This window comes from Prosopis cineraria, unplaced genomic scaffold, assembly GCF_029017545.1.
Source record: "Prosopis cineraria cultivar Desert tree isolate PC_DT_omini unplaced genomic scaffold, ASM2901754v1 PC12, whole genome shotgun sequence".
Lineage (NCBI taxonomy): Eukaryota > Viridiplantae > Streptophyta > Magnoliopsida > Fabales > Fabaceae > Prosopis > Prosopis cineraria.
Window position 1 is genome coordinate 5,054,104 of NW_026555343.1, and position 17,705 is coordinate 5,071,808.

General features: G+C 32.3%; 3 protein-coding genes across 3 annotated transcripts; 1 reads left to right on the top strand and 2 right to left on the bottom strand.

Moving 5' to 3' along the window:
* Positions 1–846: 846 nt before the first annotated feature.
* LOC129288324 (E3 ubiquitin-protein ligase CHIP-like) lies at positions 847–4,309 on the bottom strand. The gene is made up of 8 exons (XM_054924846.1): positions 3,968–4,309; positions 3,759–3,826; positions 3,602–3,665; positions 3,124–3,195; positions 2,455–2,591; positions 1,654–1,798; positions 1,439–1,549; positions 847–1,194 (listed from the first exon to the last, which is right to left on the bottom strand). The coding sequence occupies exons 1-8, from the start codon at positions 4,307–4,309 to the stop codon at positions 1,060–1,062; spliced, it is 1,074 nt and encodes a 357-aa protein (XP_054780821.1). The 3' UTR covers positions 847–1,059.
* A 3,084-nt stretch (positions 4,310–7,393) lies between these two features.
* LOC129288325 (protein ACCELERATED CELL DEATH 6-like) lies at positions 7,394–10,243 on the top strand. Its single transcript, XM_054924847.1, has 3 exons — positions 7,394–8,146; positions 8,489–9,115; positions 9,614–10,243. Exons 1-3 carry the CDS (start codon positions 7,394–7,396, stop codon positions 10,241–10,243), a joined length of 2,010 nt encoding a protein of 669 aa, XP_054780822.1.
* Positions 10,244–10,593: 350 nt separating this feature from the next.
* On the bottom strand, positions 10,594–13,921 carry LOC129289654 (E3 ubiquitin-protein ligase CHIP-like). Its single transcript, XM_054926464.1, has 8 exons — positions 13,592–13,921; positions 13,369–13,436; positions 13,214–13,277; positions 12,483–12,554; positions 11,731–11,864; positions 11,331–11,484; positions 11,127–11,237; positions 10,594–10,880 (listed from the first exon to the last, which is right to left on the bottom strand). Exons 1-8 carry the CDS (start codon positions 13,709–13,711, stop codon positions 10,761–10,763), a joined length of 843 nt encoding a protein of 280 aa, XP_054782439.1. The 5' UTR covers positions 13,712–13,921; the 3' UTR covers positions 10,594–10,760.
* Between the last annotated feature and the right edge of the window lie 3,784 nt (positions 13,922–17,705).

Here is a 17,705-nt window from a genome sequence, read left to right on the forward strand (position 1 = left end):
AAAATAATAATTTTGCATGTATTTTAAAATATAAAAGTAAAGAAATAATAATAAAAATAATTACAAAGATATAACAAATGGTACTAGGATAATGAAAAAGATTCTAATGACCTTTTTCACATTAAACGGAATATTTTCCGTCTCAAATTATAACATATTTTTAAATAAAATCTCACATATTTATAAATTTTATTAAATATACTTAATAATTTTATCTTTTTAAAATAAAAATATAAACTTCTCAAAATAATCATCATTTAATATAATGAAAAAAATGATAAAAATTAATTATAGAGAGGAAAGGGTAATATTAAAATTAAAATATTTAATCAAATCTTAATCTACTAAAAATATCTTATATTTTGAGATGATTTTTTTTAAAATATTTTATAATTTAAAATAAAGGAAGTATTAATGTAGTGATCTATCATGACATTGTATTGTAGTTCTACAATCATTATCAATATGAATTATAAAACCATTTTATTTTCCACCTTGTATGTATGAGCTGGCGGAGATGATAGCTATCACGTGTCTATGTTTCTCGTAAATAGCGTTGTCTTGTCTGAGGGACGCTGGCCTAAAATTCGATTGTAATGAGCAACAAAATAATAATAATAATATGCAATAAATTTTTAGCGCAGAAAATGTTTCTTTTTTTGGGGTAGACAATTGTCATTAGAATTTAAGTATATATATCAACAACAAAAATTGAGGAACCACATTAAATAAATAAATAAATAATCTATAAAATCCAATATTAAAAAAAACCCAAAGAAAAAGATAAGAAATCAATTATATAGTCCGGAACTATAAATTAAGAACATCTAGCCATCATATGTTTACAAAATTTTTAATCTTTGGAATTACTAGACACATTATTTGTTGAGATCGATCTCCTGCAATAATGCACTTTATCATTCAAGAGACATCAACACAAAAAGAATGAAAACATATATAGAAAATCTATTCTCTCTCTTTTTGCATTCACTCTATCTTTTCTATAAACTTCAAAGACTCGGTAAAAGCACTATCCATCAGCAACCAATTAACCTACAATTACCAGTTAGCAAAATAGCTTGAATATGCCCATCCATTTTTGTCCAAGAATGCCTGAACTTGTTCCTTGATTGCCAAGTTTGGTACAAGCTCTGTTGCCCGAAGTGGTCGCGCCGTGATCGGATCCAAAATACTCTAATCACAAAATGCACCACTTATACATCAGTAATACAAAAATATATATCAACAAAACCAATCTAGTCACGCTATCTGCTACTTGTGAATAGTACCACTTGTTGTTGAGTCAAATGTGACATGTTTGGTAGGTTAGTAAAGTATCACAGACATTTGCTTTCTAGATAAAAAAAATACTTTTTTGTGTATCAAACATGTCATAATCATCGATACTTTATAGGAATATGCAAAACCACATTATTACCGTCTGAAGGTGTTGAAGAATCGCTTTTCTCTCGTATGTATGCCCACTTGGAGTAATCACAGGATCTCGAAAAATATGACGGTTGATTGGACAGCATAAGTAAGTTGGGATCTTAAAACACGCAACAGAAGATCATCACAAGACATGAGATATACATAGTAATTTTCATGAAGAAGATGATATAATTACAGAAACCAGCCATATAGTGTACTTACATCAGAAGGCGTGTCAGGCTCTGCAACTTCACGGAAAACGGTTTCTAAAGCAGCAAGTTGTTGTGAGTGGGCAGCTTCAGCTTCAGCTGTAAGCCCATTCCTTTGAGATTGATGTTTTTCATTAAGGGCAGACTCACAAGCTTCTCTGTTACATGAGCACACGGTTTATATAGCAGCAGATAACATCTTGACAATAATCCTATCGTTCACAACCTTGTATTTAATATGAGAAAGTAACAAAATTTATGAGGTAGATAGTGACGTAATCTTATTTATAAATCATTTTAAATATGTTTTATCAGAACTAAAAAAAAAAAGTATTAAAACTCATTAAGTAATCTATCTAAAATTTTAATAAATTTTTAACTTTATCTCTATTAAATATACATAACTTAATAATGTATTAATCTTTTCGGTCTCTATTATAAGGCATCTTTAATCACTTTATCAAAACTAAAGAGATCCCGTGATTAATTTATTAACTTCATCTAGCAAGAATAAAATTCCAATTTTATTCATATTTAAATTAAAAAAATTAAATTTACATTACATTTGCATATAAAAGTTATCTTATAGTAAGAATTGGAGAGTGTACTTCCTCTCACACTCACAACATTATCAAAAACTTTTAATAAAAAGTCAATAACATGCCTTGCAAATATAATTAAAAAAAATACTGCTTTGTCTACCTTATAAATAAAAGAAGAGGAAAGTATGTATAAGCTAATTTGAACAAGCATCAATTTTAAATTTAAAACCTAAGCTATAATTAGGTCAAATTACAATCATCATAGAACATACTTCAAATTATGCAGTTCCTGTGATCTCCTGTCAGACGCATCTTGCCACTCAGTGTATTTTGCGTAAACAAGCGCCTGCCACGTGCGCTCAACCATGAGGCCATAATTAGGATCAGCCTCCCTCTCAAGATCAAAAGCCTGCAATCAATATATGCATGCAAACAAAACATCGTAAGTGCGTAGTTGACATCTCAGACTTGAACCAACACAAACAAAAGCATTAATTGCGTGGCTTAATCATTGTCCAGAACAAACCAACACTTTCTATGCCTATGCATGTTTCATTCCTGCATGAGTAAAGTCATTCAAGTAGCAGAAAGAATAACATTTGAGATGAAAACTCCTCTTAAAAATAAGGTATGATAATGCAACTTTTCCGTCTCCCAACTTCTTTTGTTTTTGTTTTTTTTTCAATTATCAATTTGATTCTCGAAATTTAACCTTTACCAATCAAGTCCTGAAGTTTCAATTTCAAAGCCATGCATACACAACTAATCTTTTTTTATTTTAAAGGGGAATAGAGGTTATGAAACTTTGAAGACTTGATTAATAAAGATTTGAAATATAAAAAACTGGCGTAAATTTGAGGAACAAAAAAGTTTTATTATTCCTCTCAACTGATATAGGAGTAACTATTAAGGAAGAAACATGGAGTTCAATGATTACAAACCCTCTCCAATTCTCTGATCCCCTCGGTATATTTTCGTTTATTCACCCATGCAAGCCCCAATGAATAATGGGCCTGCAATATTATATAGCCACAAGAAGATTAATTAGCTGACTCCAACATGCTCAAATATATACAAATTAACTGAACAAAGATTCTGAAACAAACTGTATGAAAACCACTTTGCCCAATTTACAAGAAACAAGTCACACAAGTATACTGTGACTAGAGGCAAGCCCATAACAAGCAAATATATAGAAATTCACCTGAATCCAATCTCTCATATAAAGCTTGAAAAATAATACATGAATGGAACTTGTTTGGCTAACGAACGACGACGGATACAAGTTCTGTCAACAAAGGCTCTAAGAATGTCTATCAAGAAGGTGTGCATGCTTTCAAACGTATGACCAGAACAAGCAATAACGTAGAATATATAAGAAAATCAAACATGTGGGACTGAGAAGGAGATCTTGGTAACCTGGGCAATCTTGTTGTCGAGTTGAATAGCTGTGCGGCAATCTATCTCTACTCTATCCCATTCACTAAAAACAACAACAGACAAAGAGATGCATATCATACAAGAATTAAAACCACATGGTGATAATCAAAATGGGAATGAAGTTGACGGAACATACCCGAGCATGAAGTTACACGCAGCACGATTCAGCCAACAAAACGGATTGTGGGGGCACGTAATTATTGCCTTGAAAACCCAAACAAATCAAAACAGAGTGAGGAATGAGAGTCGCGCGTGTCTAAGGAAGACGTGAATCAGCCCATAAAAGATTCACGTTGCATGAGAAAACGAAATGATCTTTGGTAAATAATGCATCAAGATTAGCACCTGGGAACAATACGTGACGGCAGCCCGGTAATCTTGTCTGGAGTAGAATGAGCAGGCCTGGGTGATCAGTCTATTCCCACGTTGAACCGCCGAAGAGAAATCAGAACTTCCATATTCCACCATTTTGCCTCCAGTATGTATAAACAAGCTTGCGTAAACAGAGCTGGAAAGTACGGAAGACGAAGAGCGAATCAGCGAATGTAACGAAACGAGAGGGTTGACCAGAAGTTTCAAGCTCAAGGCTTCGCGGGAAGGAGAAGAAGAAAAGTGGTTAACAGTTGGGAAGAACTGAACAAGAATGTCATGATTATTGGTTGGTGAAGACCAATAGTTGCTTGACATGTGTCCCCTCTTTTATTTTTATTCTTGATGTAATCCATCAACAATGACTATTTTGGGTTGGATACAAGAATAATAAAAACATGGAATTAGTTTCATGCATTTACATGAAAATACGAGATAAATATTTTTTTTATATTCTATATTGAAATTGATATTAGGTGGGACATACTGCACTGGTCAAGAAAGATATCAGGTCCAGCCAAAAAAAAAAAGATGAAAAAAAATGCAAAGATCAACATATTATTTATGTATAAATTATTTATTTTATATTTTTTTAATAGTAGTTATTATCTACGCCCTTCATTTTAAAATATAAGCAAAACTTTCATATGATTTTTCTATTTTTTATAAGCAAAAAAACAATTTTTTTGTTTTTTTTCTGCCAATTCAAAATTGCAATTTGTAGGTTGACTGACCAACAAGCTAAAAGTTTTCACAGCGCAAAATAACAATTTTTAAAAAGCATATATATCATCTTTCTTTAATTTCCTTCTATTAAATGATAATATCATTAAATTAGAAAAAATGAAAGATTAATCATAAGGATACTTTAATCCCAACTTTTTAATTTCAGGCATACTTATTAGGATTAACCAATTTTGTAAACTATGTGAGTTGATTAGAATTTAATTATATTTTTTTTATTATTATCACGTGAGAAATATACTAAGATCATATTAATCACCTTTGTGAACCTAAATAAATTTACACAAACTATGATTGACACAAATGCCGAAACATACTATGGTTTATAGATTTTGGCATATATGAATCAAAACATATATATATATATATATATATATATTTATTTATAATTTAAGAAAATTAAAACAGTCAACTCTAATCTTTGGGAAAAAAACATCTAGTCAAATGAAAGCTTTATAAGGGGGAAAAGTATCACTAAGTAACAATCTACTGCCTCCATCTCAAATTATGAGATACTTTTAAGAGAGATTTGTCATTTCAAAATATAAGACACTTTAAGAAAATTAAAATTTCATTAAATAAACTTATTCCAATATTATCCTTTATTTATATCTATTTAATACTAATTAGGTGTGGATTTAAAGTTATTAAATGAAGGGTATTTTTGAAATTTTATATTTTTGTTTTGAAAAAATAAGATTGTTAAATGTATTTAATAAGGGTTATTGATATATAAATTTTTATCTAAAATTATTTTATAATTTGAGATGGAAGGTGTACTTTTTATTATATGACTGTTCGGTATTGGATCATAAATAGTCACCAATCTTTACTAAGATTGTTTTGCATCAATAACCCAAAAAAAAAATCAATGATATAAGATTCAATCAAGATAATAATTTATTGAAAAAATTAGTCATTTAATAATTGTAATTTTGAACTAATGAATTAAGTCCTGAATTTTAACTTGTTATAACTCGAGCCTTATAATTTTGACTCGATTGTAATTCAATTTCTGAATTTTGATTTTTATAATTTAGTCATTATAGTTTTAACAATGTAAAATATTTATTCCTATATTTTAAAATTAAAATTATATTAAAATTTAGGACTAATATTTTAAATTACTAAGCCCTTTTAATCTTGAGTCATTTTCATCCCTAAATTGTACATGCAAAGTCACAAATTTTTCTAAACTCAATTATAGGTTAATTATATTCTTCAATTTTGAATATTTTTTATATCATCATTGTGACGTTAAAAAAACTTAACATCTATTAATCATAAAAGGTTCTACTATTTTTTAAATATTTTTTATTAGGTTACGGGCCATTTTTGCCCTCAACTTCTATCTGAAGGGTCATTTTTCCCCTCATTCAAATATTTTATAATAAAAAATATTAAAAAAAATATAATGTGAGGCCTACTCATTGTGAGAAAATAGCCGGATAACAATAGAAGGAATCTTTAAAGTTAAGAGTCAGAATTGACCCATAATTAAATTTAAGAATATTTTTTATCTTTCGTATATAGTTCAAACATAAAAATAACCCTTAATCCTTTAATCTTTATAAAGATCATAAAGATTAAAAATTTAAAATAGTTTTAATATTTAGAATTTTATTTTTTAAAATATAGGTACAAATATTTAAGTGGTTAAAATTATAAAGACTAAATTACAAGAATCAAAGTTTAAGGATTATGTTACAATCGATTATAACAACTCAAAATTTAAGGACTAAGTTATGATTTGATGAAAATTACATGGACAAATGATTAATTTTGCTTAATTTTTTTTTTTTACCACAAACCCCTTTCATGTAGATAATGTGTCACTAGACTGAATTATCATAGAAGTGGTCTATTACACAATTAATCTAACAAGTGTAAATAACCTCAAAATAATTATTCCAACGAAATTAAATCTCAATAACGACGATCACTCACAAACTTCAGATTTACTGATTCACTCATTAACTTGAGATTTTTTTTTTTCTTTTTCAAATTTATTTTATTTTTGCATATCAAATGAAAACAGAGGGATCAATTTATCAAATATCAAATTATTAGAAAGGCAGATATCACATCCCTTGGCATTTCATCAAACACCTGTGAACCCTATAAGTCATGTTTTATTGAAAGAAATTTAGTCTTAAACGTAATTTGTATCAAATATATATATATATATATATATGTATATATATGTTTAAGTACCCATCTTCTTCTTGTATTTTTTTTTATGTAAAATAAAGAAGGAAAAAAGAGAAAACAAATATACCCTTGTATTTTTTCCGATGTACTTTGTTTTTTTAATGTATATTTAGGATTGAAAAGAGTACATTTTAACTAAATTGGCCAGATTTTATGTCAAATGCTAATCGTTGCTTATAAATATTTCTTTATAACTATATTATGTTTTATATTTACTTATTTGACGGGTTAGAAGAGTAACTTCCAAATACGTTTCTCGAGTTCAATCCAACCCCAAATAGAGGCGTACATCGATTGTTACATTGTTGGCCTGACATGCACAATTTCTTCCACTAAGCCCCACACAGTTTTTAGACTTTTTCTTTCATCCAAATCAACGCTAGACTTCTTCCACCAAAAGTTCGTCCAATTTCTGTTGAACCTACAATTAAGTTAGAGTTAATTACAATGAGAAGTTCGAATCATTTGGAAATTCCTATGGAAGAAGTGAATGATTCAAACTGGAAGGTACTGTGCTATAAAAGGCTGCAGGATCTGTGGGACACAGATTTTGGTTCTTCAGTTCATCATACCAGGTTTATTAATCCTGAGTTGTACAACGTTATCCGTGATAAGAATGCTGGTGTGAATCAGTTTCTGGACGTCTTAGAGCAATTATGCAGAGAGAATCAACTTAATTGTGAAACAATCTTAGATAAAGCCACTGCCATGGGTGGTGATTCGTTGCTTCATGTTGCAGCTGAATTCGGGAGAGAAAAGATAGTAGAGCTTCTTGTTGATCACAACGTTTCTCTTCATGTGAGAAACAAAAGAGAAGACACTCCACTTCATGTTGCTGCAAAATCGAAGAACATTGAGGTGATGAAAATCATTTTGTCTGGATTTAAAGATGCAGATCATAAAGACAAGTTTATAATGTTACCGAACAAGTTTGGGACAAGAGCTTTGCATGAATCTATATTGAGCAAGCATCGTGAGGGCTTTGATTTCATATTAAATGAGCAAAGTGAAAGTACTTGGCCTCTCTACTGGGACACTCATCCAGCTGAATCACCAATATGTGTGGCACTCCAGAGTGGGGATGTGCAAATTCTTGATCGTCTCTTGCAGATCCCGTTCCCTAAGGACAGTACCATTCATATGTGTCGAGGAAACTCTCCACTTCATGCCATCATATCAGAACGCAACACTGGTATGTATGTATGTGGGTGTGTGATGTCAAATAAATTCATCAATATGTTGCTTTTGTGTTTGTTTCACCCTCATTAGTGGTGGAGGGAGGGGGGACCAGCAAGGGTAGTGGCCCCCCCCAATTTTTAAAATTTTCTTTATATTATATAGGTGTTACATACTTTCGATCTCCCTAAAATTTATAAAAACTTTGAAATATATATGTTTTTTATTTTCGATCCCCCTTATTCTTAAATCCTAGCTCCGCCCCTGCTTATTTTATGTTTGTGTTATGTTGTTTAGTTGTGGATGGACTTAAACTATGGATGTGGAACACATAAACTTGAGTTCTGAAGTTTAGTTAAAATATAGCATCCCCCACCTTCTATTGCTTATTTGTTCTCTTCCCCTATTTCCAAGCGATGGTTCTCCATTCCTAACAGTATACTTTTGCACGTAGCTCTGTTGCAAGAGATGGTAGATAAAAAGGAAGAGCTAATGTATTTGAGAGATGAAGCCGGAGACACTGCCCTTCATTGTGCAGCAAGTAGAGGGTTTGTCCAAGGTGTTCGTATACTGTTGCAAAAATCCAAGTTTCTTGCATGGGAACGAAACTCAAACTACCATCTTCCGATTCACCTTGCTACCCAAAGTGGTCATGTTCTGGTGGTCAAAGAATTGCTTGCCATGGGATGGCCTCTGACCAGGTTTTTTCTCAACGGTGAAGGCCAAAACATTCTTCATGTTGCAGCAATGAGAGGACAAAACAAGATGGTAAAATATCTATTGACGGACCCCAAGATGCATAGTGAAATTGTGAATGAAAAAGACATCAACGGAGACACCCCTTTGCATTTAGCTTCGAAAAGATTGTGGCTTTGGTCTCTGCTCATTCTATCAAGACACAAAATGGTCAATGTGAATCTTACTAATAATCAAGGCTTCACAGCTCGAGATATTATTCGAATGCAGTGTAAAATTCCTATGACAAGTCGAGAGGTATTTATAACTCATTGTGCTTCCTTCATACATGCATGCAGTTTTATTACACACACATATATAATTGTTTGATTTTGTTAAATGTAATTTGATTAATGGTTGTTATGAGAACAAGCTCAAAAGAAGAGCTCACGATGGGAGAGCCCCTTGAATTATAAAATTCACTTCACTTATGAGTCCCATGAGCTTATAAAGTTCACTTCACTATGAGACTCTCCAATGAGACTAATAATAAATGTCTCATAGCTTCATTTCATGATATTTCACTTGGCCTAGTTAGGAGCCTCCATGAGTAACCCTCGTTTAAAGAGAGAGCTCATTTCAAAAGATTAACTTATTGGGTATGAAAGCCCTTTGAATATATAGTCTCCACTTCACTTATAAAATTCCTCAATAGAAAACTCACAACAGATTTTTAATCTCTCTCTTCTTTGTGCTTTTTCTATAGTATAATTTCTCCAAACACATTTATTTCTTTCAAATTTGATTTCCATGCAGCTTTTGGCTGATGCAATCTTACAAAGAGCTGGTGTGTTAATCCAAGAAAATTTGTTGCGAGAACAAAACCTTGCATCTGCTGGTATAGAATGCAAGGTGAAAAATGCAGCTAACACACTCATGCTTGTGGCCATACTAATAGCCACAGTGACATTTGCTGCTGGTTTCACATTACCAGGTGGGTTTTACTCTTCTGATGACCCATTTGATGAACAAAGAGGTATGGTAGTGTTGGCCGATAGAATATTCTTTAAAGTGTTCATGACTTTCAATTCAGTTGCTATGCATACCTCCACTCTCAGTTGTGCTTTTCTTATGTGGGTCTCATTCAATGATTATCATTTCGCAAAAAGAGTATTTGAGTTTGCTAAGATTCTTTTAGCTATGGCTCTAATAACCATGCCCGTGGCATTTTTTGCTGCCATACGGTTGGTTGTGAGCAATAATACTTTTCTTGCAGATGCTGTAAGTGCCATTGCATTCATCTTCATTTTTCCCATCTTATTTTCTCTTTTTTTGGGATGGTTTCCTCTTGGAACTCGTGTTCCTCCATTTCGTCAACTTGGATATTTCTTAATTAAGATTTTCCTTTTCTTATTTTATGGAAGAAATGATACTGAATTGTCCTGAGCTACATCCAATTGATGTATATTGGGTACATTCTTTGCTTATGTTGATGTTAATGTTGCATTTATGACATGAATAAGAATTTGTGGAATCATATTAATATATAAGAATTCTATGGCACAAACATCACACGTTATTATTAGTAGGTTTTTCAATAACATCCATATGATTTTGTTAGGAAAAACCCAAAGGAGAAAAGAATCAATCATATAGCATGGAACAGTAAAAATCATTTAACCAACTTATTTTTATTAAAGAGTTGGGTGAGAAAGGCATTAAATTTTTTAATTTTAGTAATCATTAAATACGCATGTTAAAATCTCCTGCAATAATGCACTATAACAGTTGAGATATAGCAACACAAAAGAATCAAAACCTGCATAAAAAATCTATTTATTATCTTTTTACTCTATCTTTTCTATATATGTCCCCCCAATACATTTTCAAGATTCAATAAAAGCCCTATATATCCACCTAACGAACATACAATTATCTGTTAACCTCAAAGTTCAATGATCACCTATGGCTTGTATGCCCACCCATGTTTGTCCAAGAATGCCTGAACTGCTTCCTTTATAGCCAAGTTTGGTACAAGCTGCGATGGATGAAGTGGTTCCCGCGTAACTGGATCAGACTTGCTCTAATTACAAAAATGAACCACTAATGTCTCAGCAACACAAAACAAACAGACAAAGCCAGTGCAAATACAAACTTGTAAATTGCGAGACGTGTTACAGGTTACAGGAGCCATAATATTGCATGGTCCAAGGAAGCAAGCCATAATACGGTTTGTGAATAGTAAGACTTGTTACAGATTAGATTGTCTCATATACCAATAGTTCATAAGAGCATGATCAGGAAGATACAGTATGCAAAACCAGATTACCTTTTGAAGGTGTTGAAGAATTACTGCCCTTTCATATGTATGTCCACTTGGAGTAATTATAGGATCTCGAAGGATATCGAGAGTGATTCTACAGCATAAGTAATCTGGGACCTTAAAATACCCAAAAAAGGATCATCAAAACACATGATATAGTAATTTTCATGAAGATGATAATGACAGAAACCAGCCCTGTACTATATTTACCTCAGTATGCATGTCAGCCTCTGCAGCTCCACGGAAAACTCTCTCTAAAGCAAGAAGTTGTTTTGAGTGCTCAGCTTCAGCTTGATCAATAAACCCTTCCATTTGAGAGACGTCACGAAAATGCTTTTCTGTTAGAGCTAACTCACAAGCTTCCCTGTGACATGAGTACATATTTTATAAAGCAGATGATAACAAATTGACAAGAAATATATCATTCATGAACATTAAATAAACAATAAATGCACAATTTCGTCTTCAAAGATATACTGTCTAGCACTCTAGTTCTTAGATCTATTTCCATGCCAAGTAGATAGCGGCAGTTTAATATATAAACTATTCTTCAACTTGCATCTATTAAAAATCTCAAGCTGTTAGGCCTAATAGTCACCACAAAGCATACTTCAAATGCTGCAATTCCCATGATCTCTTGACAAATGCACTTTCCCAGTCAATGTATTTTGCTTTTGCAAGCTCCTGCCAGATCTCCTCTACCATATAGCCATTAGGATCGGCACCCCTCCCAAGATCCAAAGCCTGAAAAATGGAAGTTTGTGATCAATACATGAACATCTTCATGCAAACAAAAGCAGCACAAGTTGATATCTCAGAATCCAAGCATCACCCTGTATATCAGTGGTAAAGTTATATCTAATTAGATACAACATCACGCCAGTACAAGCAAGTTTCATGCCTCTTAGCATCCCAGAAGTAAGGCAAAAGCTTACACGATTTGTGGCTTTTGTCTTACTTACACTAATATTATCCTGACCACACCAACACAAATAGACAAAAGAAAAGGGAATTCGATGAAGTGGAATAAGAAGAAAAGGAAGAAGTTGCAAGGCTGGTTAAAAGTTGCTTCTCCTTGCACATGCGTAAATGCTTTTTTTCTTCCATCCATCAAGATTAGTTAGAGATAGCACGTATTCTTATTCCCCAGTACTTTCTCCTTCAATATCAAAATCAGAGTTTACAGTGTTCTGTGTAATTCCAGCAGTATATAGCAAGGCACCTCTCAGAATCCCATACCATAAAATCTTGTTAGACAACCAGCTTTCGTGATTTGTAAGTATTTTGACATACTGGAATACTAATTCTGTTGCTATTATGCAACGCAATCTGGACCATTTTCACAACTATCTTGGCTCCTACCTTTTCCAATTCTCTGATCCCTTCGGTATATTCTTGTCTCTGCAGCAATGCAAGCCCCAAGAAGTAATGACCCTGCAATACAACCACAAGAAGATTTGGCTGAGACGAGAAACCAGTTCTGGTAACCACAAGCCAACTAAACAAAATGAAACAAATAAAAAGTAGAAGACGCTGTTATCAAAGATTCTCAGTGCCAGTGCTTGTACTAAACTGTATGCAGACCACTATGCCCAATTTGCAAACTGAAGCTAAGCCTATAACAATAAAGAATATAGAAATTCACCTAAATCCATTCTCTTTTTCAACTTGGTAAATTCATAATGATATTAAAAAAAAAAAAAAACTCTTCCAATAAATTTTGAAACAGAATGCATAAAAGGAACTTGTTGAACTGAAACAAAATTACGACTCTCAAACAGGGAAATCAACTATATAAATGCAAGAAACAATTAATACAAATTCTGTCATGAAGGCTCTCAGAAAGCCCCTCAGCTTTTACAAAAATACACACCCCCTGGTAAGACATAAATGCAAACCACTATAAGCAAATTTGCAACAACAAAAAAGGAGTGATCAACAATAAAAAAAGAGTGATCAAGAATTAGCGTACCAACGTAAGACCAAAACAAGAAATTATATAGAAAATATTAGCAACTCAAACAGGTGAGACATAAAAATTGGCAATCATATATGATACAGGAACTTCACAATAATAAGGGGATCAGAATGACCTTGACTGACTTGTTGTCCAGTTGAATAGCTCTCCGACTGTCTTCCTCTACTCTAGCCCAGTCACTAAAGAACCACAAACAAAGAAAAATTGAATTCATTACAAGAACGAAGCAAGTGCAAAATCAAAATGGGCAGTTTCCCTTCCCGGACATACTTGCGCTTACGGTGACACAGAGCACGATTCGTCCAATAAACCGGAATGTTAGGGCACAGAGTGATTGCCTTGAAAAACCAACAAACCCAAAACAGAAAACAGAGAGAGAACGAAAAAGAATGAGAGTCATGTAAGAAAGACATCAATCTGCACATAAAAACGTCACCTTTACAGCGAAAACAAGCCTCAAAATGATCTCTGCTGAATAATGCAGCAATAATACCTCGGTATAAGCATCGATGGCGGCCCCAAAATGTTCTTTCTTGAAGTAAAAGTTTCCGAGGAGTTTCAGTTGCTCAGCTTGTTGAGCCGCCGCTGACAGAGAACCTCCACCTGTCACCATTTCTTATCCACTCTCCTTGCTTCCGAAATCACTCTGTAGAATGTATTAATAAAGAAGCGTCCGTACAACACTGAAAAGTACGGTAGGCTAGGGGCGACTGTAACGAGGAGCTTCAGCCGAATTTTCAAGTTTAAAGCATAGCGGGAAGGAGAAGAGTGAGCCTCCAAGCTTAGCTCGTGACTCGAGTGAAACCGACTCCAGCTTGGACTCCAAGTCCAAGGTGCGCCAAAACGGTTCAACGAGGCGTGGACAGTGATTAACAATTCAACGTGTTAATATATAAATTCTTGCATGAATCTGGTACCATATTATTTTTATTTTTATTTTTTTGTCAGATCATGTTATTGATATTCCATCCAGTAAATACATTTCATATTAAATAATAATAAATATAAATTAATTTTCATTAATAATGATTGTGAGAAAGAAAATAAGAAATTAAAAAGACATTATATTTCAAAAGTAAAGTCATAAAGAATAATAATACATAATATTATATTCGATTGAACTAAACTTATATTTATTGAACGGAACATAAATGATATAGTTCGCTGGATCTAAATAAGAATTCCTTCATAAGTAGTTAAGAACAACTTTAAAATTTGTTAATTTTTTAAAAAATTTAATAAGTTTTTAATTTTATTCTATTAAATATATATATATTTTAAGAATATAAGTTCTCTTATTAACATTTAATGGGGTAAAATATAAAAATTGTGATATGACTTATAAATAAAATTAAACAAAATTTCTATGCATTATAAATAGTATTCAAGGAACAAGTGTTTTAATATTTGTGCATCCAACCATTAAAATATAAGTGTATCATGAAGTACGTAATTAGAGTTGGAAAATAGGCGAGCCTGACTTATATGGCCTAATTTATAGGAACTCCAATCTTAAAGTTTGGTTTTTTTAAAATTACTCATTTTTCAATACCTAACTCTTATTCAAAACACTTAGGGCTGGATTTAAAAGCTTATTTTAAAAAAATTAAAATAAAATTTAATATTATAACATTACAAATTAGTTAAAATATTTTAAAATTCAAAACAAATCAAACAAATTAAAAAGTCTAAATTTATCATCTTCAAAATAAATAAAACAGGTTTAGAAGTCTAAATTTAAGATGACACAATGTTTGTTAAACTAGAAGCTATAAAACTACAACCTACAGGTCCACATACAAATATAAATCCAAAGAAATTCACAAGAATTCAAGTCTGCGGGTCAAGGATCAACCGCAATATACCCTTTAGGGATAGTAATTCATCAATTAAACAACATACATCCACCTTCTACATCAATAATTTGGAAAATAAGGAAGGACCCAACCCAAAAAAAAAAAAATCCAGAATCGATCCATTCCGAAATGATCGAACCTTATAGAAAGAGCAAACGATAGAAAAGTAAACAAAACTCATGCTATCTCTATATACAACTTCATGATTGTATAAAATAGAACAAACAAACTTGTTAACGAAAATCAAAGAATTTGTAAGATCTCCAGGAGACACGGTTCTGCATCTGCAATGACGCTTGGATGACAGAAACAAGGTTATGTTTTCTAATTTCACTTAAATAACCATCTATAATGTATTCCCCTCTCACACTCTAATTAAATACTCCCTCCGAACATAGTATAGTGCATCTTTTAGAAGTTATACTTTGTTGAAAAAACATAGAACATTAAATAATTTTTATAATTGTTTTCTCAACTATACTCTTACTTCATTTATTATTCTTTTTAAAAAATGATATATTGAAATTTCAATTGCATTATCAAGGTACTTATATAGGGTATTTAATTGGGATATAATTGAAGAGATATAATTTTTTGAAAAAATATAACTTTGGATCATTGCACTTTGCTCATGTTTTATTATAGATTCCTATACTTTTTTTATATTCTAAGTCCCTACACTTTTATTTTTTTTAGTATTTTAGATCCCTCCATGGTCCCTACACTTTGTTCATTTAGACCTAGAATATTGAAAAAAAATGTAAGAACATATAGCAAAATGTAAAAAAAGTGTAAGAATTCAAAGTTATTTTTTTCCTAAATTTCTTTAGAAATTAAAATTTCAACTATTGTTTTTTTAAATTGTGAATAAATACTAATATTTTATATTATAGTATAGAGGGGATAGTTATTGTTAGATATGAGGTTTACATGTGTCCACTTGTTTATTGACTCAGATAAGTGCGTATATGCTTGTAGGTGCAGAGGTAGATGGCTATAAATACCTAGCCCAAGTTGCTGTAATTAGACTCTTTGATTTTTAATAAGAATTTTGATTCTTTCATGGGTTGTGATTATTGATCTTCACATGGTATCAGAGCTAGAAGAGAATTTATCATGAACGTTCAAAACAATAGAAAATGCCAAATAACCAAAAACTCTTATTGAGGTCAAATCAGGTGGCTTATTATGCAACAATTCATAGAGAGTTTTATATTTTAAATTTTTAGATGGAATTCTATTTACAAGAAAAGTTGCAATTTTCACACTTTCACCCCAAAATCTCAAAGAAAATTTAGAATGAAACATTAAACTTCTAGCAACCTCAAGCAACTGCCTATGTTTCCTCTCTACCATCCCATTTTGTTGAGGTGTGTAAGGACATAATGTTTTATAAGTAATACCCTTTTCATTCAAAAATTGTTTAACTTCATTATTAACAAGCACAAGCCCATTGTCACTTCTTATTTTCTTTACAATAGCAGAAAACTAAGTAGTAACATAAGCAAGGAAATTTTTCAAACATTGCACAGCTTCATTCTTTTGTTTAATTAAAAACAGCCAAGTGCAACAAGAGAAGTCATCAACAATTGTAAGAAAAAAGCTATGTCTATTATAGGTGGGTTCACGATATGGTCCCCAAATGTCTATATGAATTGATTCAAAACAAGATCTAGACTTACAAGTACTAGAAGAAAAGGGTAATCTAGTTTGTTTAACACGAATACAAATTTCACATTTATCACGACTAGTAGAAGTAATTTCTTTACTCAAGGATTCTAAATGCCTAAGAACATCTAATGAGGCATGTCCTAGCCTATTATGCCATAAAATTGACTTTTAGCCATCATGTTTACAATTATGTAATCCCATAGGTTGTTGTTGCTTGTCATTGGTAAGCTTACCAATCATTCTGGGGTTTCCAATTGAGATCTCCTGCAATGTACATAATTCAGGATAAAATGCCACAAAATACATCTGACTCTTAGTAAGCCTAGACATAGATACAAGATTAAAGCAACACTTAGGAGCATAATAAATATCACTTAACATAATGTTATCAAATAGTTTCACTATACCAGTATGTGTAACGGTAAGTTTCTCTCCATTTGGCATCTTAATCTTTCTTAGAGGTCCTATGTAAGGTTTAACAGAGTCAAGCATGGTGAGACTACTAACTACATGACATGTCACACTAAAGTCTAAAGTCCAATTGGTCTGACAAAAGGAGGTAGGAAGCACATTAATCAAACCTGATATAATCTCCTCAGTAAAATCAATTGTCCCAACAGCTGGTTCATTTTTATCTTGCTTGATCAATCGAAGAAGCTAATTGTACTGTTCCTGAGTTAGAGAAAGGGCAAGAGCTCTATCAATAAGTACACCAGGTGCTGAGGACTGCTCAAAGGTAACTTGATTGGCTCGGTTGATTGGCTTCCCTCGACCATTGAAACCACTTGGATATTCAACTAGTTGGTAATAATTTTCTTTCTTATGACCTTTATGATTATAATAGGTGTACTCGTCCTGTGACCTTTCGCTACCTCTTTCTCTACCTTGTCGTCTACCCCTTATTACCATAGTTGCAGGCTTAATTGGAGTGTTTTGCATATGAGAGGATATCCCATGTTGGTCTTCTTCTTATGAGACCATGGAATAGGCATTGTTTACTTAAGGGAGAGGGTGCATGAGCAAGATTTGAGACCGGACACCCTGATATGTGTCGTTTAGCCCTATCAAAAATTGAAACAA